General features: G+C 67.2%; 3 protein-coding genes across 15 annotated transcripts in view; all 3 read right to left on the reverse strand.

Moving 5' to 3' along the window:
• Positions 1–189: 189 nt before the first annotated feature.
• On the reverse strand, positions 190–5,538 carry HAX1 (HCLS1 associated protein X-1). Of its 2 annotated transcripts, XM_075907373.1 has the most exons (8): positions 5,307–5,538; positions 3,848–4,065; positions 2,727–2,914; positions 1,864–1,909; positions 1,454–1,569; positions 1,078–1,219; positions 835–966; positions 190–346 (listed from the first exon to the last, which is right to left on the reverse strand). In XM_075907373.1, the coding sequence occupies exons 1-7, from the start codon at positions 5,357–5,359 to the stop codon at positions 848–850; spliced, it is 882 nt and encodes a 293-aa protein (XP_075763488.1). In that variant the 5' UTR covers positions 5,360–5,538; the 3' UTR covers positions 190–346; positions 835–847. The 2 variants fall into 2 exon arrangements, with proteins under 2 accessions (XP_075763488.1, XP_075763487.1); XM_075907372.1 differs by having other exon boundaries at positions 190–966.
• Positions 5,539–5,875: 337 nt separating this feature from the next.
• Positions 5,876–13,313, reverse strand: LOC142819567 (uncharacterized). Its single transcript, XM_075907570.1, is given in 8 exon segments — positions 5,876–6,818; positions 6,820–6,926; positions 7,387–7,506; positions 7,580–7,820; positions 7,917–8,015; positions 8,215–8,380; positions 8,728–10,137; positions 12,172–13,313. Coding segments are annotated over 7 exon segments (1,770 nt in total). The 5' UTR covers positions 9,720–10,137; positions 12,172–13,313; the 3' UTR covers positions 5,876–6,773.
• A 149-nt stretch (positions 13,314–13,462) lies between these two features.
• UBAP2L (ubiquitin associated protein 2 like) overlaps positions 13,463–19,737 on the reverse strand; it is a 44,620-nt gene continuing 38,345 nt past the window's right edge. For 7 of the 12 annotated variants that reach the window (XM_075907565.1, XM_075907560.1, XM_075907558.1 and 4 more), the window contains 4 exons: positions 15,740–15,807; positions 15,219–15,416; positions 14,765–14,815; positions 13,463–14,297 (listed from right to left, as the gene is read on the reverse strand). In XM_075907565.1, coding sequence (XP_075763680.1) covers positions 14,202–14,297; positions 14,765–14,815; positions 15,219–15,416; positions 15,740–15,807 — 413 coding nt within the window. In that variant the 3' untranslated portion in view covers positions 13,463–14,201. The remainder of the gene's footprint in view (positions 14,298–14,764; positions 14,816–15,218; positions 15,417–15,739; positions 15,808–19,737) is intronic. The other 5 variants (XM_075907567.1, XM_075907564.1, XM_075907566.1 and 2 more) reach the window with 2 other exon arrangements.

Raw genomic sequence — 19,737 nt, forward strand, 5'->3', positions numbered from 1 at the left:
TCCCAGAGCCACCCATGCCCATCACCTCCCCCAGCGGGTGCCAGCCCTGGGCCGAAGGCAGGCCCCCCCCTGCAGCGCATCCCGGCCCGCTGGGAGGGGAGGTGCCCATCTCCCGTAGCCCAGGACCGGCTCCCTCTGTCCCAGCCCCCCCAGGCTCCGGTGCACCCCCCCCGACAGCGCACACCACCGTAGCATAAATAGACTTTATTCCTCTGTGTGCACACGGCGCCCCCCCCAGGGGCAGGAGGGGACAGCAGCTCAGTGGTCACCCGGGAAAGCAGGCAGGCAACCCGTCCAGCACAGGGCCTGGCGTAGCCGCGGTTTGGCTGCTCGGGCTCAGACACGCCTGGAACACAGGGCAGCTGGGTGAGAACGCCTCCCGGAGCCCGCCCCCTTGCAGACACTGACAAGAGCCAGGGTCCCCGCTAGCCAGGGCAGGGCACACCTGCTGGGCTGGCCAGCCCCCACCTCTCGGACCAGCTGTCCCCATCGGAGAGCCCCCCCGTGGCTGCGGCTGCTGGCCTCGGCGCTGGGCCAGTCAGGGTCTGCCAGCAGGGGCCCTAGTCGTGGGGGCTGAATCCAGGAGCCCTGAGCTCCCTCCCCAGATCGCTGCAGCTGGCAGCCTCCGGCCTCCCCTTCCCACACGGGAAAGGCTCTGGAGTGGTGCTCCGCCGGTCCCCCCGCTGCAGGGCAGCCAGCCAAGCCTCAGTGCAGCGAGAGGCAGGGGCGCCCGTCTCCGGGAGCTTAGTCCCCCGGCACTGCCTGCTGGAGAGACGCCCTCTCCCAGGGCTAGGAAGCAGGGACGCCTGTGCCCGGTGTCCTGGCATTACGTACGGGGCTGCCAGGGCTATCGGCTTGAGAACCAGCTGCGGAAGAAGGTCTCCAAGAGGGAGAAGGGGTCGCCCAGGCCCGGGGAGCGAAGGCCCCCCTGCTGCTGCCAGTCGCCCACGAACTGCGCCAGCTCCCCTGGGGAGAAGGAAGGGGTCAGTGCAGACGCGGGCTCCCGGTGCCCGGGAACCCTGCCCAGCCAGCCCTCCTCCCAACTCCCCTGCTGGCTCCCAGCCCTGCCCCACTCACCATCATCCAGGACAGTCGCCTCCTCCCGAGGGTCCTCGCCCTGCCCGCCCTCTTGGGGGGTGCCCCTGGCCACTGTGCGCCGGGTGACGGTGGTCTCTCGGTGCCCCTGGCTGTCCTGCACCGTCCGACGCTCCTCCACGCTCTGAGGACAGGAGGCAGGTGGTCAGCGCACCCGGCCCCGCACCGGGCAGGACAGGAACTGTGACGGAGCCGGGAGCCAGGGTGTGTCCCAGCTAGGACGAGCACCCGCCTGCAGGAGCCTCACCGAGCATGCCGGGCCCCCATGAGCGAGCCCCTAAGGAGAGACGAGGAGACAGCCCCGCCCACCACAGCCCCCCCGATCCCTGGCCCTGCCCCATGTGCAGAGGGCACTCACCCCATCGGGCCTGGTCACCGTGGTGACGGACACGCTCTGGAAATACGAGGGGGCCTTGGGCTCGCCGGCTCTCAGCACCGTCTCCAGCCCCTCCGAGGAGACCCGGGAATCCAGATCTGGGGGGACAAGAGCGCATGGGGCAGGGCAAAGCTCCAGGACCCCTCCGGGAAGGGCCCAGGAGAGAGCAGGGCTCTGGCAGCAGCAACATGGAGACGCGTCTCACCTGCCAAGCCACCAGCCGGGGCGCTCACCTCGCACGGAGCAGCCTGGCTCTGACACCGCCCCTCAGCCCAGGGAACCCGGACCAGCACCTGCCGCAGCCAGCGCAGCCTGGCCTCCTGGGGGCCCAGCTGCACCCCCCTCCCCTCCCGCTCAGACCCCCACGCTGCCCCCAGCCCGGCCACACTGACCTTTGTCCTCTCTGGTGCTCGGGGGAGCCGGCCGCATCTCTCCCAGCTACGAGGGAGAGCAGAGCGTTACGGGGCGGGGCATTTCAACGCGCACAGCAGCGGCCTCCAGCCTGAGCACAGGATCAAGTGCAATGTAGATCTACCTCCAACCCAAATACCCTGGCCCCGCCCCTTCGCTAAGGCCCCGCCCCTCCTCCCTCCCTTTCACCAGGCGGGGGCAGAAGGATGTGGAGTGAGAGGGGCTCTGAGCTGAGCCTGGGGCAGGGAGCTGGGGTGCAGGAGGGGTTCACGACTGAGGCAGGGGTTAGGGATTCTGGCTCCAGCTGGACACTACTTGCCTCTGGTGGCTCCCGGGGGGGGGGGGTGCAGTGGGGCAAAGGCCCTGCCCCACTCAGCACCCCTGCCCTGGCCCTGCCCAACTCACCAGCAGCCAGCCAACCCCTCCATCCCAAGCCCTGTACCCCTCCCCATTGTTCTGTGGAGACAGGAGACAGGGTGGGAGGGGGGCACCCTGACATCAGCGCCCCTCCTCCCCCCGCCCAGAAAACAGGAAGGGACAGCGGCAAGGCAAAGGGCAGGAGACAGCAGCGGTGGGGGTGGGGGTGGGGCAGCTGAAGCGCTGGCATGTGACAGCCCCTTGGCCAAACCCGTCAGGATCCCGTCGAAGGCGCCAGGATCTACCGGTGGGTCCCGATCGACTGGCTGGTGACCCCCGGGGCTGCTGGCGGCTTGGTACAGACCTGCCTGGCCTCCTGGGGCGGCCCGTGACTGCCAGCTGCTGCCACCCGAGGAGTTAGGTACCCAGAGGGGGCTGCTGGGAGACCCGGCTGCTTTCCTGAGCCAGAGCCTGCGCTGTCACTCACCCCAGCAAACGGCCTCCAAGGCCTCGTGCCTGGGGCTGCCAGGCCCGCATCGGCCTCTAAGTCTCCCCCCTCCTCTGGGGAGCTCCTGGGCCGGCGGCTGTCCGGGTATTTGAGCATCGCGTCCCGCAGCGCCTGCCGCGTCTGCTCCTCTCTCGGGTGGCCCGGGGCAGGCTCAGGGGCAGGCAGCTCTAGGGAGGAGAGAGGAAAAGCGGCACGTCCCTACCCTGCCCTCCGAACAGCCCTGAGCTGTGACACGGCCCCCCCCTGCTGCTGTCCCCCCCCACGCTACCCCCCCAGTTCTGCCAGTGCCCCTCAGACCTGCCCCACAGCCCCTGGTACCCCAGCTCTAGGGTACCTCCCACCCCCAGCGCCCCTCAGTCCTGCCCCACAGCCCCTGGTACCCCAGCTCTAGGGTACCTCCCACCCCCAGCTCCACCAGTGCCCCCTGGGCCTGCCCCATAGCCCCTGGTACCCCAGCTTCACCAGTGCCCCTCAGACCTGCCCCACAGCCCCTGGTACCCCAGTTCTAGGGTACCTCCCACCCCCCAGCTCCACCAGTGCCCCTCAGACCTGCCCCACAGCCCCTGGTACCCCAGCTCTAGGGTACCTCCCACCCCCAGCACCCCTCAGTCCTGCCCCACAGCCCCTGGTACCCCAGCTCTAGGGTACCTCCCACCCCCAGCTCCACCAGTGCCCCCTGGGCCTGCCCCATAGCCCCTGGTACCTCAGCTCCACCAGTGCCCCTCAGACCTGCCCCACAGCCCCTGGTACCCCAGCTCTAGGGTACCTCCCACCCCCAGCGCCCCTCAGTCCTGCCCCACAGCCCCTGGTACCCCAGTTCTAGGGTACCTCCCACCCTCCAGCTCCGCCAGTGCCCCTCAGTCCTGCCCCACAGACCCTACTATCCCTAGATGCTTACTCCAGATAAACGGCAGTGGCTAGAGCTGCAGTGTCCAACCAGATCTGAGGCAGTACTCACACAATGTGTGGCTGTTGTGTTGGACACCCCGGAGGAAACCACAGAGCCCTCTAGCTCAGAGTCCCACACAGGGAAAGCCTGGCAACCATCCCCTCCCCCTGCCCGGTCACGGCCCTGCACCCCGCCTGGCGCAGCGCCCTACCAAAGGGCTGGTGGGGCAGGGTCCAGGCCCCCATCTCGTTGAACAGCTCGTTAAAGTCGCGGAAAAGCTCGTCAAAGCCGAAGTTGTCGTGGAAGCGCATCCCGCCGAAGCTGAACCCAAAGTCCTCGCCGGGGCCCGCCCCAAACGAGGGGCCCGCCTCTTCATCCTCGTCCTCCTCCTCGTCCCGGGTCATGCCCCCGAAGAAGGGCTCCCGGGGCCTACGGGAGGGGAGACGGCGTCACGGCAAAGCGCGTTTGGGGACAGCGGGGGGCAAAGCCTGGCAAGCTGCTGGGGGGGGGACACCTCAGGAGGAGCCTGGGAACCGGCAGGGAGAGGAGTGACGGGGTTTGAGCCCGTATGTTGGGGCTGGGCTCAGGCCGGGGGGGGGGCGGGGGAGAACGAGGGGGGGCTCAGGCCAGGGGCGATGGGGGCGGGGCTCGGACCGGGAGAGCTCGGGAGGCGGGTTCGGCCCGGGGGGGGGTGTCAGGTGGAGGGGTTCGGGGGGCGGGGCTCTGGCCAGGCAGGGCACGGGGGGGCGATGGGGGCGGGGCTCGGCCCGGGGGGGGCCTCGGGGGCCGGGGCTCAGGCCGGTGGGGCTCGGGGGGCGGGGCTCGGGCCGGGGGAGACTCGGGGGGCGGGGCTCGGGCCGGGGGGGAGTGTCAGGTGGAGGGGCTCGGACGGGGGGGGGGCTCGGGGCTCGGACCGGGGGGGGCTATGGGGGCGGGGCTCGGACCGGGGGGGGGTGTCAGGTGGAGGGCTTCGGGGGGCGGGGCTCTGGCTAGGCGGGGCACGGGGGGGCGATGGGGGCGGGGCTCGGCCCGGGAGGGGTGTCAGGTGGAGGGGCTCGGCCCGGGGGGGGCGATGGGGGCGGGGCTCGGCCCGGGGGGGGTGTCAGGTGGAGGGGCTCGGCCCGGGGGGGGCTATGGGGGCGGGGCTCGGCCCGGGGGGTCTCGGGGGGCGGGGCTCGGCCCGGGGGGGGCGATGGGGGGCGGGGCTCGGCCCGGGGGGGGCGATGGGGGGCGGGGCTCGGCCCGGGGGGGGGCGATGGGGGCGGGGCTCGGCCCGGGGGGGGGCTCGGCCCGGGGGGGGGGCTCGGCCCGGGGGGGGCGATGGGGGCGGGGCTCGGCCCGGGGGGGCTATGGGGGGGCGGGGCTCGGCCCGGGGGGGGCCCGGGAGGCGGGGCTCGGCCCGGGGGGGGGGTGTCAGGTGGAGGGGCTCGGCCCGGGGGGGGCGATGGGGGCGGGGCTCGGGCCGGGAGGGCTATGGGGGGGCGGGGCTCGGCCCGGGGGGGGCTATGGGGGCGGGGCTCGGCCCGGGGGGGGCGATGGGGGGCGGGGCTCGGCCCCGGGGGGGCGATGGGGCTCGGCCCGGGGGGGGTTCGGGGGGCGGGGCTCGGCCCGGGGGGGGGCGATGGGGGGCGGGGCTCGGCCCGGGGGGGGCGGGCTCCGGCGTCTCGAACCTGCGGCCGCGGGGGAGGCCGAGGAAGCCGCGGAACAGCTCGTACAGACTCATCCCGCGGCTGCCGTAAAGCGCGCCGCGGCTCCGTCGTTCTGCCGCAAAGCGCCGCTGCCGTCACTTCCCGCCAGGCCCGCCCAGTGTCGCGGGGAAGCGATAGCGGCCCGATCGACGCCACGCCGCCGTAAAGCGTCACCGCCTACGTCGCACTTCGATTCCCGCCTCGCCACCGAAAACCGAGGCCGCAGTCATTGCCCTTCTGCCGTAAACCGAGGCCGCCAGTGCGGCCGTAAAGCAAACCACTCACGTGTCGTACAAATGACTTTATTCTGAGTCCCGCTGTTGTTTGGGTCGCGGGGGCGGGGCCTAGCGGGACACGTGGGATTCCAGCCACGCCCCCAAACGACAAATGTTACAGGGTGTAACAAAGCGGACACACGTGCCACGGTTCTGCCTTGTGCGTGCTGGGCCCTGTCCCCCCCCAGCCCCCCCTGACCCCCCCCGGCCCTGCCCCCCCCCCAGCTCCCCCCGCCCCCCCCCCGGCCCTGCCCCCCCGCCCCCCCCCCCCCGAGATTGGGCCCAGAAGCACGTGGCCAGTCTAGACGCGATTTTGCACAGGAGGGCTCCAAGCACCATTTTAGCCATCGGGGCTTTTTTGCGCAAAACAGCTCCCCCCCCCCCCCCCGTCTACACTGGCCCTGGAGCAAGGGGGCTTCTTCCCCAGCCGGAGCAGGGAGGGATTTGCGCAAGAAGCGCTGATTTTGTACATTACAGAGTCAATGCTCTTGTGCAAACTCAAGCGGCCAGTGTAGACAGCTGGCAAAAGCGGCCGCTCTTGAGCAAAATCTTGCCAGTCTAGACGCACCCAGCGAGTTTATTGCTTCTCCAGGATACAGCCCAGCACAGATGTCATCTGGTCACAGGACAGGTCTAGGATGCCTCAGCCCCCCCCTTGAGATGGGGGATCCCAGCCCCTTTCCCTAGGCTGCTTCCTCCATGATACCAGACAGAAACTAACCAACTCTCTTCCAGCCCTGCCCCTCAGCCAGGTGCTGGTCTCCCCCTCCTCCCTTTGTCTCTCCCTGGGGGGCTGAGCCTGGGTGTCTGGGTTAATCCACATGTGGGAGAGTCAGTGAGAATCTCCCATCCCAGCGCAGGGGGTCCCCGGGTCACAGAGCAGACAGCCCCCCCACTACGGCTCAGCAGGGCACAGACCTGAGGGAGTTAGGGGCCTGTGGTGCTGGATCCCACCCCAAAGTCAGGCCCCTTGTGTCTGCCCCGCCCCACGGGGTTTGTCGCTGCTCTGAGGGGCTCCCCACAGACAAAGGCAGTTGCATGTTCTCTGCTGTACGGGCAGGGAAACTGAGGCCCAGCCCTGAAAACACACACACACACACACGGCTGTGTGGGCACCCCAGCCATCCAGCGCCGTTGGGGGCTCAAATCCAGGCTCCGGGCGGATCTCGGGCCATCAGGGCTTCCCCCTCCTCAGCAGGAGCTGGACGGGCCCCGGGGGGCAGGGCCCTGATGAGCTGCCAGGCCTCCAGCCGCATCAGTCCCTGCAGGCTCCTCTCCCCCAGCTGGAGCAGCTCGTCGCCCGGCTGCAGGAGGTCCGTGGGGCCCCCTGGAGGAGACACCCGGCTGAAGAGCCACGCTGGCTTGGACCCGGATCGAGGGGCTGCTGATGTGCTGGGGCCGTACGGGGCCCACGGGCATCCAGAGTGGTGCAGCAGACTCAGGGGCCCGGGGAGAGTCCGGGGGGGGGGGCGCTTTTTCTCTGCTTTGTCCCCTTTGGGGGTTGCAGGGAGGATAGAGTCCGGCACCCTAATGACACAGTCGCTGGGCCCCAGGGCAGAGGTGGCTGGGAGCTGCCCCAAGCCGGGCCCAGCCCCCGAGCCAGCCTCCCCGCCATGACTATCTCCCTCCCCCCATCTCTGCCAGCTCTGTGGCCCTGCAGACCGTGCTGCTCAGGGGGCACAGGGCCAGTGGGACTGGGGTCTCTAACCCGCCACTGGCCAGAGTCCCCAGACCTGCTCCACATAGGACCCCCCCCCCTCCCCCCCAGCTTCCTCCTGGTGTCTCACCCTGGAAGATCTTCTTGACAGTCAGCGGCCTGTCCCCCTGCAGCGACCCCAGGCCCCCGGCCAGGCTGAAACCAAGCCCATAGGCACCTTTCAGCAGCTGCACGGGCATCACCGTGGCGCCTGCTGGGGACAGACGGAGCCGTCAGCCGCCAGCCGCGCCCTGTCAGCTCCGGGCTGCTGGGCCCTGCCTCACCTGGAGCGGACGGAGGGGGCCGCGGGCCCGGTGCTGAGGGGGGACCGTTGGGGAGCCGGTCCACACCCCGCTTGCGCAGCACCACGATGGCCTGCCGGGCGGGCCGGGCCCGAAGGAGGGCTCGCTGCGCCTCCCCGTGGCTGCAGCCCGTCAGCGTGTGCCCGTTGATGGACAGGACCTCGTCCCCCGGCTGGACGGTGCCCGCCTGGGCGGCCAGGCCGCTGGCGAAGACGCGGTGGATCTGCAGGGAAGCCAGGCGTGAGCCCCTGGGCGAAGGCTCCTCTCCCCGCTCCTGCCCCGGCCCAGGCGGCTGGGGCCCCGGGCCCCCGGCACTCACCGTCACCCTCTGGCGCTGGTCGCTCCCCCCCACGATGCTGAAGCCCAGCCCGACCCCTTCGTCCTTGTGCAGCACGACCACCTGGATCCCCTGCGGCTGCTGCGGGGAGAGGGGCGGTCAGGGGAGCGGGGCTGCGGCCCCGTGTGCGCCTGGGCTGGGGAACGCCCCCAGGCCGCAGGATCAGCCTCGCCTGCCCGGCCCCACGGGGCTCTGATCCCCCCAAGCCGACTCGGCCCTGCTGGGGCTGTCTGCAGGGGACGGAGGAGGCAGGGAGGGGGTGGATGGAGGGAGAACGTACCTCCAGGCTCTCTGCTCCCAGGCCCTTCACCTCCTCCAGCAGCTGCTCCAGCTCCTGGGCCGGGATCAGGGACACCCCGGACAGGCTGGAGTTGAGGGAGGCCGAGCAGCCCTCTTCCAGGGACGCCTCCTTCCCGTCCAGGCCAAACTCCCGCAGCTCAGCCAGGCTGGGGGCAGGAGAAACCCCATCACAGCCAGGTGCCCGCTTGCTCCGCCACAGTGCCCCCCCCGCGCCACCCTCCACCCATGCCCACCTGCAACCTGCCCCCCACCCCCACCCCCCAACCTGCCCCTGCCCCCAGCACTGCTCCTACCTCCCCAGGCTGCAGGCACCCTGCACCGCCCCCAGCTGCCCCACAAAGGCCCTGTCCCAGACTCAGACCCCAGCTACCCTGGCTCTGGTTCGGGGAGGGGGCCAGGCTGGCAGGCAGGATGGCTCAGGCAGCTGGGGGGAGAGGGGGGAGCAGGGCAGACCCTGGGGCACCCCATAGCTGGCCCCCGCCCGCCTGCCCACCTGAGGGTGAAGCTCCTGCCGTCGGGCTGGCTCTGCTCGCTGGGGGCGGTGAGGGAGGACGCCGTGGAGTCAGAGTCCTCGTCGGAGTCCCCCAAGCCCCAGGGAGTGGGGGGCAGGGCCGGGGGTGGCCCTGGAGCCCTGCCGTCCGAAGGGAGCGGCGAGGACATCAGGGGGCCGGGCCGGGGCTGGTGGCTCCTGAATGGCCCCCCAGCCAGCCCAGCCCGTGGCCGCCCCTCCCCAGCTGCCCCCCCCGCCTGGGCTGCCTGGGCTCTGCCCGCGTCTGAGGGGGCCTGGGGCAGCCCCAGAACTCTGGCTCCTGCCCTCAGGGCCCCCAGGCCAAGGGCTCTACTGCTGCCGTCCCTGGCACGCTGGGGCTGGGTACGGCCCGAGGGCCCTTCCCCTTTGCTGGGGGCCCCCGGCTCCTGCTCCCTGGCCCACGCTGCCTGGCTTTGCTGGGGCCCGGCTGCTGGGGCCCCCGTCAGCCCCGCTCCGGCCTGGGGGGCAGTGGCTGCGCGGGGAGCCTGGCTCGCCCCAAGGCACAGCTCGTAGGCGCGAACCTGCTCCCTGACCGAGCGGCCTGGCCTCACGCTGGGGCCCCGCTGCGCCTCAGCTGCCTCCCCCTGCGCCCCGTGGGCTGGGGGCCCGGAGCCGCTGGGGTGTGGGGAGGGGCCCCTGCGGGGGGGGCCCCTTGCCTCACTCCCACCGGGCGGCCAGGCCCTTCCACTGGGCTTCAGCTCCTGGCCCCCCCTGGCCCGGGCCTGGGGACCGGGGCCCTCACTCGCCGCCAAGCTGTCCTGGAAGAGCCTGATGCGCTCCTGCAGGCTGAGGCACGGGAGGCTCGGGCCCCTGCGGGCCGACGGCTCCTGCAGGGGCCTCACTCGGAAAAGGGGGGACGGCCCAGGCCCCGGCGGGACGGCCCAGCTCCCAGCTCGCCCAGGCCTGGCTCCGGCAGCCCAGCTCCTCAGCGGCGGTTGGGCAGGGGCCGGGTCCATCCCCAGGCTTAGTGGGAGAGCGCCGAGTCTGTCCCCACGGGGCGGCTCAGGGATCCCTCCAAGCTGGGCCCGCTGGATCCGTCAGCTCCCCCCAGCCCAGCCCGGCACATTCATCTGCCACGCGCCGGCCCCAAGGCGTCTCCTGCGCTGGGCTCCTTCTCAGAGCGACGGAGCCTCCCGGCCTCGCCCGCCAGAACCGGGGCAGCGACGGAGCCTCCCAGCCCGCACCGGGGCAGCGACGGAGCCTCCCAGCCCGCACCGGGGCAGCGACGGAGCCTCCCAGCCCGCACCGGGGCAGCGACGGAGCCTCCCAGCCCGCACCGGGGCAGCAACGGAGCCTCCCAGCCCACACTGGGGCAGTGATGGAGAAGACGCCGCCACCCACAGGAGGCCCTGGGCCGCCGTGTCCGTCCTGGGCCTGTGGGAAGCAGAGACAAAAGGGGGTTTCAGGCCCTGGCCCCAGCTCGGTGGCTGCAGCAGGGCTTGGCCGTGTAGACAGAACTGCCTGGCATGGGAGGGAGCCATTTAACCCGTGTGACCAGGGGAAGTATGGAGCCCGAGGGGGGGCGGGGGGAGGTGGCAAACTCCAGTGACTTTGGTTGCCTGGGCCAGAGAGGAGGCTGGGAGAGGGGCAGGCAGCACCCTGGCAGGGGAACCAGGACTCCAGCCACACGTGTGGATCCTGCATCCACAGGAAGCAGAGCTGGGTTCAGCCATTGCTGGGTTCAGCCACCTCTGGGGTGCCACCAGGCAGCTGGAGAACAGGGCAGCTGGGAGGGTCCCGCACCCGGAGCCAGGTGGTGTTAAAGGGGAAACGGAGTCTTGTGAAAACCAAACGGCAACAGCTGCTTGGTAAGGAAAAATAAAACGGGGCTTTTGTCCAGCTGCAAGTTTACAGCCTCCCCCCCCCCCCCGGCCAACGGGCACCTGCCACCCACACGCCACGGGCATCGGCTACCCCCCCCGGCCAACGGGCACCTGCCACCCACACACCATGGGCATCGGCTACCCCCCCCGGCCAACGGGCACCTGCCACCCACACACCATGGGCATCGGCTACCCCCCCCAGCCAACGGGCACCTGCCACCCACACACCATGGGCATCGGCTGCCCCGCCCGGCCAACGGGCACCTGCCACCCACACGCCACGGGCATCGGCTACCCCCTCGGCCAACGGGCACCTGCCATCCACACGCCATGGGCATCGGCTACCCCCCCGGCCAACGGGCACCTGCCACCCACACACCATGGGCATCGGCTACCCCCCCCAGCCAACGGGCACCTGCCACCCACACGCCACGGGCATCGGCTACCCCCCCAGCCAACGGGCACCTGCCACCCACACGCCACGGGCATCGGCTACCCCCCCAGCCAACGGGCACCTGCCACCCACACGCCACGGGCATCGGCTACCCCCCCCAGCCAACGGGCACCTGCCACCCACACGCCACGGGCATTGGCTACCCCCCCCAGCCAACGGGCACCTGCCACCCACACGCCATGGGCATCGGCTACCCCCCCGGCCAACGGACACCTGCCACCCACACACCATGGGCATCGGCTACCCCCCCCGGCCAACGGGCACCTGCCACCCACACACCATGGGCATCGGCTCCCCCCCCGGCCAACGGGCACCTGCCACCCACACACCATGGGCATCGGCTCCCCCCCGGCCAACGGGCACCTGCCACCCACACACCATGGGCATCGGCTACCCCCCCGGCCAACGGGCACCTGCCACCCACACACCATGGGCATCAGCTCCCCCCCCGGCCAACGGGCACCTGCCACCCACACACCATGGGCATCGGCTACCCCCCCCGGCCAACGGGCACCTGCCACCCTCACACCATGGGCAGTGGCTGCTCTTCCCCCCTCCCCGCCCCAGCTGCCCAAGTCCAGGGAAGGCTCTGCCCAGACCCTTCAGGGTTCTGCTCCCCAGTGCCCCAGATGCAAGTGGCATTCAGCCTGGCCGGGGGGGGGGGGGGGGGCTGTGGGCAGAGCCCCAGGGGCAGGTGGCTCCTGGCTCACTGGGAAGCTGCCCCGTGTGCGGCGAGTGAGGGGTGGGAGCGGGGCAATGGGCCAGAGCCGGCTGTTGAGGGCAGGGGTTGCCTCCCCCACCTGCCGGGGAACAAAGGGGGGTGATGGGAGCCGCCTCCAGGGGGATTTGTCCAGGAGCCGGGGGGGCCCAGAGCAGGGCCTGGCTGCTTCCCTCACAAGGCCCCAGGACGCTGCACTGCACGCGGGGCTGATCCAGAAAGTACCCCTCCCCCCCACTAGCAGCCCCCCCCCAGCCTGGACCACTCGGCCCCAGCCAGAGCCGGGGGGGGCGGGGGGGGGGGTGAACCGCCCAGTTCTGGGCTGCAAAGCAGCTTGGGGCAGAGCAGGCAGTCTCCCGCCAAAACACACCCGAGGGGAAGGGGAGGGGGAGGGGGCGCGGAGCCGGCCTTACCTCGCAGGGGAGCCCAGCCGGGGCAGCACCTCCCCCTTAGTGGGGCTCTGCCAGGCGGGCTGGAGGCAGAAGAGGCCCTTGCGCGGCCGTGCACCTGGGGGGGCTGAGCAGCGTCTGGGTGGAGAGCGGCCCCCAGCTCCCCACGGGCAGCTCTGTGCACCTTGCGCAGGACTTCCTGCCCGCCTGCTTCCGCTGGGCCACGGCTTCCCTTCCCCCAGCGCCCCTCCGGGGCTGCCCTCCAGCTGTGCGGGGAGGGGCTGCCAGGAACACAGCCCCCCGCCCCCCCTCAGCCGCATGGCTTTGGCCCTGTGCATCCTGCTGCCACGTGCGCCACAGGGCAGGACAGGGGGCCTGCGTCAGCTGGGGGGCCAAGGAGGGCGGGGGCGGAGCCACACCCAGCCAGGGACCAGGGCCACCCAAGAGGCTTTTAGCCACCCCTTACCAGCCCAGTGCCCTAAGGGCGGTGGCAGCCATCTGGGACCCCGTCCAGCTGAGATTCACAGCCCACCCCAGCATGCAGGGGAGCGGTGGGCACCTGCCCCTCCCAGCACACTCGGTCAGTTAGGTGCTAGGAAACGGGGCGAAGGCAACACCCTGCAAGTCTGTCTCGGAGCTAGCGGGGCCCCAGGATGCCAGCACCGCCCCCCAGCAAAAGGAACCACGGGCCTGGCCTGGCCCTGCACTGCCAGGGGACCAGGCCGTGAGCGTGACTGACAGGGGCTTGCTGGTCTGTGGGCGCCAGGCCTGTGCAACTGAGCCGGGGCTGGGTGGGCGCTGCGCTGCACCCCAAGCCCCACGGCCCCCAGGGGATCCCGCAAACAGGCTCGGTTGGTCCATGCAGCTGAGGCGAGCAAGCACCTAAACCCAGCTCAGTGCAGGTGCCCGGCCTGGGAGCCAGCATGTCCTGGAGAGCCGGCCCCGCCTGCCCGCTGCCGGGAAGTTGGCCTCTGGGCAGCAGCCTGGCTCCCCCGCCCTCCCCTGCAGCAGGGGGACCCTTCCCAGAGTCAGGGTCAGGCCTGCCCTCTGGCCATGGCACGCAGGAGGCAGCCGGGGCAGGGCCCACCCACAGCAGAGCCCTGCCCCCGCCAGCCCATGGGCAGAACATGCCTGAGGCGTGTGCTGGAAGGCGCAGGGATGCTGGGGGAGGGGACGGGCGTGCCAGCAGCTGTACACACCTAGACATGAACAAAAGGGGCCCCGGGGTCCAGAGCCTGCTGGCCTGGGCCTCTCCACCCCCCCGAGCAGGCAGGGCCTGAGGAAGCTTAAAGGCTGCTATTAAAAAATCCACACGTCACTTTGTGATCTTTATTCTTTCAGTAAATAACCCCCAGGGGCTTCAGCAAGGGACCAGTTCAACGGAAAAATACAAGATCTGGACTGCATAGAAAAGAGCCCCCGAAGCCCCGAAGCAGAATATACTTACAGCGTGCAGGCGGGCAGGGGCGGGCCGGCTCGGGGCCGTGGCGGAAAGGGGGCAGCGGGAGGAGCTCAAAAAGAGGGGTTCCCGCCACGGAGCCCCTGGGCTTGCAGGAGGGAGCGGAGGAAATGAGGACTCCAGGACGGCGGCGTGGGGTTTTCAGTTTTATATACAAGACACATGTATCCATTCAATTTAGAACACAGTACAAAAAACACTTCAACTAATTCATCGGACACTGCTGTTCATATCAATTACTGGTCTTATTCCTAATAATAAAGGGGGTTTGCTGTAGGTGGCTTGCAGCTTTCCACTCCTTGGGGTCCGCCGGGGTGACGGGGGCAGGAGGCAGGGGGGAGAGAAAGGAGTAAAAACCAAAAAAGGCCCCTACGGCAAACGGTTCAGAGTCTGAATGCAGAGAGAGAGAGAATACAAATTCTATATTACATACAACAGGGAAGGTGGCTGAAAACAGACATCGCAGAGCCGGGAGGCCGGCCTGCCCCGGGGCTGCGGGCGCCGTGCCGGGGGTAGGGGGCGCTCTCTCCTCCCCAGGTTCCTTCGTTGTCGGTCTCGGGACGTTTCTCTTCCAGGTGCGGGGGCCGCTGGGGCCTCAGTTGGCGCCCCAGTTGTAGCTGTTGTAGGCGGACTTGTTGGCCTGGGATTTCTGGGGGATGGAGCTGCCCTGGCTGCGCTGTCCCGTGCCGCCCTGGGGGGAGGGGAAGCAGAGGGTTACTGGGGGGCCCACGCATGGCTCTGTGCACCCCGTGCCCGGGCGGGGCTCCTAGCGCAAGCTGCAGGCTAGTCCCCAGGGAGCTGCCCAGCCTCACACTGTGCTGCCAATCCAGCCAGGGGGCCAGCCCGCAGCTGCCATCTTCCTCCCCCCGCCCAGAGGCTCACGCCAGCCTGGAGCCCACCCCCCCAGCTAGCCCCCCCCTCCGCATGAACCACTCTGTGCCTCTTCCTCCAGACTAGGCTCGCATCCAACACCACCATGCAGCAGCTGGAGGGCAGGGCAGGGCCGGGCCGGGGGTGTGTGTGTGCCGCGGGTGTGAGTGTGCGCACTGACTGAGGGCCGCCGGGGGCTGTGGTCCTGGGGCGGGGGCTGAGGCTCTAGGGGGACCCCGGGCCGGGCGGGGGGAGGGCAAGGCAGTATGGATCCGAGAGGTTCATTACCTGGTCTTCCTGCTGGCGCTGGCAGCACAGAATCATCTGCAAATATGGAAGCTGTTGCAGTACCAGGATATGGAAAATAAAGGGACAAACGATGACAATAGAAATCCACGGTTAGAGCCGACAGCTACGGCGGGACGGGGGGCAGTGAACCCCACCACTGCCGGCCTGCGGAGCCGCCGGCCCGAGGACGTACCAGGTAGGTTCCCGGGGGAGGGGCACTGGCCGAACGTACCTGGTACGGCCCAGCAGCAACGGGGTGGCGCGGGATCCCCCCGACTGAGTGCACCCCGGGCCTGCCTCACCTCTTCCTCTCCCAGGCCGTGTGTGTCTGTGTGGGCGTGGGTGGGCGTGGGCGTGTCTCCGCGTGTCTGCATGTGTCCGCTGTGGGGCGGGAGGAGGGAGGGGGCCGGGGAGCCCTAGGAAGTAACCGGGCAAGGGGCTGGGGGCGTCTTACCTGGCCGTCCTGCTGCAGGTGGTGGTGGAGGATCTGCGAGTGGGGCTGCTGGTGCGGGGTCAGGATGTGCATGAAGGGGGCCGGCGGGTAGGCTGCAGCCGTCGCAGGGTTGATGGGCCCGCCGCTGCCGAGCGCTGAAGGCAAGTTGAAGGAGGCTGCCGGGGTCCCGGTGTGGAATCCCTGCTTCTCGAAGGATTGCTGCCGAGAGAGCCTGGGTGAGTGGTGCTGCCCCACAGGGCCTTGGCCCTTCCACACTGCCTGCTTCAGAGACATCCCCCCCAGCCTGGGTGGCGCTCGCGTTTGCGGGGAGGGCCAGCCACGCTGCACAGACCAGCGATCGCTACGAGCCGCCGCCTGGCCATGGCGGCGCCAGCAGAGGCTCAGGCTGGCCACAGCCGTTGGCAGCGCGTGTCCAACCGGGCCCGGGGCCGCTCCCAGCCGCAGGGAGATACCCCCACGCAGGCCCTGCCAAGCCTGGCACATGCCCCCAGCTGCACCCTGCCCAGGGACCGGACACCAACCTGCGTCTTGGAGTAGACGGAGCCCGAGATGTCTGGCACTCCCGTGTTACTGGACGTCACTGACACACCTGTGGGGGGAGGAATTCCAGAGGCAGGGTCAGGCAGGGCGGGGGGGCACCTTGGGTTACCTGCCCCACGCCTGGCAGGAAGGCGCCGCAGCCGCTGGGGCTGCAGGCGGGGGGGTTGCAGAGCCCCAGCCTTGCAGGTGGTGGCCCTTCCCGGGAGTGGAGAATCAGCCACGTTCCAGCCCGGGGGCCCGGGCCCAGACGCCCTACTGCTAGCTCTGCCCGCCTGCACCAGCAAGCCACCCCCTCGGTGCTGTAGCGGGGGGCTGCTCTCTCCCGGCTGTGGTGTTTGGCCCAGAAACCTAGGCCCAGCCTGAGCGGATAACAAGGCTCTTCCCAGAGAGAGGCAAAGGAAGGGCCACCTGGCAGGGGGTCAGGGCCTGGGGGCAGGACGAGGAGAATAAACTAAGTCCAGGACAGGGGGATGCAGGGGCCTTCCCCCTAGGAGGGATAAGGCTCTGCCCCGTCTCCTGTGGGAACATCGACCCTACGCCGCACCGTGTCTGCGACCCAAGAACCCTTCTACTCCACTGGCTGGGGGAGTCCCATTTGGCTGCGGAGGGGGGTGCAGGGTCAGGGCCCCCCAATGCGCCGTCACCCCCTCTGCCTTGTGTCACCAGCTGGTGCCCGGCGTGGCAGGGGCAGGGCTCCCAAGAAGCTCGGCTGCAGAAGCACGACAGCCCTGTCCTTCCAGACCAGAGGGGCTTTCATCTCTGCCGCCTGCGCCTGCCGTCCTTTTCTCTGGTTGCAGCAGGGAGCTGCTCCACGCTCCCCCCCGAGACTGTGAGCCCTCCGCGGGGGCGCGCCCAGCCAGCTCACGCCCCGTCTGAGCCCTCCGCGGGGGCGCGCCCAGCCAGCTCACGCCCCGTCTGAGCCCTCCGCGGGGGCCCGCCCAGCCAGCTCACGCCCCATCTGAGCCCTCTGCGGGGGCGCGCCCAGCCAGCTCACGTCCTGGTGCCAGGCAACATGGGCACTACGGAGCAGTGTGCCGAGAGACGGCCCAGCACCACTCAGCCCTCTGCTCAGGGGGCATGTGGGGCTCTGAAGAATTAGCAGGGTCCTTCCAAGAGACAGGGGAAGAACTCCCGCTGGAAGGCTCCTGTGCTGGGAGGGGGATCTAGCCGGGGGCTGCTGCTATTTGCATCGGTGGCTTGGACCATGCAGGGGAGAGCGTGTTTAGCCAGCGTGCGCTGGGAGGGGCGGCGAGCCGGTGGACATGGGGAGGGGCTGGCCAGGCCGCAGCATGGCTGGGGAGCCCCTGGAGGACTCCAGTGGCTCAAACAGAAGGAGCTGAGGAAGCAGGCGGACAGGAGGCTGCTAGTAACAGGAGTGTCCGTGTAAGACGGGGGAGGCTCTGTCCCGGCGCGACAAGGCCTCCGCTGCAACAGCACGTCCTGCCCTGGGGGACAAAGATTAGGCAAGAGGTTGACAAAGTGGAGCGTGTCCACAGGCCAGCAACCAGAATGATTCCAGGTTTAGCCAGCCTGCCCCGGGAGGAAGGTGGAACCTCAGGGGTGCGATTACGCACCCAGGAAAACCCAGCCAGCTTCATCCCAAGGAGACAGCGCTCAACTGTTGGCCACGGGAGACGGGACAAGAGGCAAGGGGACCCCCTGCAGCCAGGGTCCCCAGGAAACCCTTTTCTCTCAGGCTAGCTAAGCTGCAGAGCAGGCGCCCAAGGGAGCTGTGGGTTCCCCGGCACTACAGGCTGGACAAACACCAGCCAGGGCTAATCTTCAAAGACACCCTAAGAGAGGCCCAACTTCCATGTATACCCCAAATGAAAACACACAGTAAGAGAACCAAAGAAGTGCCGCTGGGAATTAACCAGGTAAAAGAAGCAGTGACATAAGATCTTTTACAAAGTGGAACTCAAATCCTAGTGAGGAAAATAGAAAGGAGCATAAACTGTCAAATTAAGTGGAAAAATACAATAAGAAAAGCCAAAAAGGAGTCTGAAAAGCAGCCAGCCAGAAACTCCAAAAGTAAAAAGCAAAACTTTTTTTAGTGCATCAGGAGCAGGAAGGGGGCCACTGGACAGGGGAGATGCTAAAGGAGCCCTCAAAGGTGAAGAAGTCGTTGCGGAGAAGCTGAATGAATTCTTTGCTTCAGTCTTCACGGCTGAGGATACCGGGGAGATTCCCAAACGGGAACCATTCTTTTTAGGAGACAAATCTGAGGAATTGTCCCAGATTGAGGCGTCAGAGGAGGTTTTGGAACAAACTGATAAACTTAACAGTACCGAGTCACCGGGACCAGACGGCATTCACCCAAGAGTTCTGAAAGAACTCAAATGGGAAATTGCGGAACTTTTAACTGGTTTGTAACCTGTCCTTAAATCGGCTTCTGTACCTAATGACTGGAAGATAGCTAACATGACACCAATATTTAAAAAGGGCTCTAGAGGTGATCCTGGCAATTACCGACCGGTAAATCTAACGTCAGTACTGGGCAAATTAGGTGGAACTATAGTAAAGAATAAAATTGTCAGACACAAGGACAAATATAATTTGTTGGAGGAAAGTCAACATGGTTTCTGTAAAGGGAAATCAGGCCTTTCTAATCTGCTAGAGTTCTTTGAGGGGGGTCAAACAGGTGGACAAGGGGGACCCGTGGATATAATGCACTTAGATTTCCAAAAAGCCTTTGACAAGGTCCCTCACCAAAGGCTCTTAAGTAAGTTGTCATGGGATAAGAGGGAAGGTCCTTTCATAGATTGATAACTGGTTAAAAGACAGGAAACAAAGGGTAGGAATAAATGGTCAGTTTTCAGAGTGGAGGGAGGTAACTAGTGAGGTCCCCCGAGGGTCTGTCCAGGGACCCATCCTATTCAACTTATTTATAAATGACCTAGAGAAAGGGGTAAACACTGAGATGGCAACATTTGCAGATGATCCCAAACTGCTCAAGATAGTGAAGAGCAAAGCAGACTGAAAAGATTCAAAAGGATCTCCCCAAACTAAGTGATTGGGCAACAAAACGGCAAATGAAATGTAATGTCGATAAATACAAAATAATGCACCTTGGAAAAAATAATCCCAACTAGACATACAACATGATGGGGACTAATTTGGCTACAACTACTCAAGAGAGACCCTGGACTCACTGCGGAGAGTTCTCTGAACACATCCACTCAGTGTGCAGCGGCCGTCAAACAAGCAAATAGAACGTTAGGAGTCATTAAAAAAATAATAATGGGTAAGACAGAACATCTTATTGCTTCTGTAGAACACCATGGGACGCCCACATCTTAAATGCTGTGTACAGATGTGGTCACCTCATCTCAAAAAAGATCTATTAGCATTGGAAAAGGTTCAGAGAAGGTGAGGGGTTTGGAACGGGTCCCATATGCAGCGAGATTAAAAAGACTGGGACTCTTCAGCTTAGAAAAGAGGAGGCTAAAGGAGAATATGATCGAGGTCTATGAAATCATGACTGGTTGGGAAAAGTTATTTACTTATTCCCACAATAAAAGAACTAGGGGTCACCAGATGACACGAACAGGCAGCAGGTTTAAAACAAAAGGAAGTTTTCCTTCACTCAGCAAGGTCAACCTGTGGAACTCCTCGCCAGAGGGTGTGGTGACGGCCAGGACTTTAACAGGGTTCAAAAGAGAGCTAGACTCATGGAGGTTGGGTCCGTCAATGGCTGTTAGCCAGGCTGGGTAGGGATGGTGTCCCTCGCCCCTGTTTCCTTGGAGGTGGGTGACAGGGGAGGGATCACTCCTTCTGGGGCACCTGGCACTGGCCACCGTGGGCAGGCAGGACACTGGGCTGGAAGGACCTTTGGCCTGACCCAGTCTGGCTGTTCTCGTGTTCCCATGCAGGGGGCCGGGCTCAGTTACCTTGAGGCCGCTTCCAGCCTGACAGCACTAGGACAAGTCCTAGGACTGTGGCCGCAGCATTCTGGGGGCAGCAGGTGCAGCAGCAAGAC

This window comes from Pelodiscus sinensis, chromosome 24, assembly GCF_049634645.1.
Source record: "Pelodiscus sinensis isolate JC-2024 chromosome 24, ASM4963464v1, whole genome shotgun sequence".
Lineage (NCBI taxonomy): Eukaryota > Metazoa > Chordata > Testudines > Trionychidae > Pelodiscus > Pelodiscus sinensis.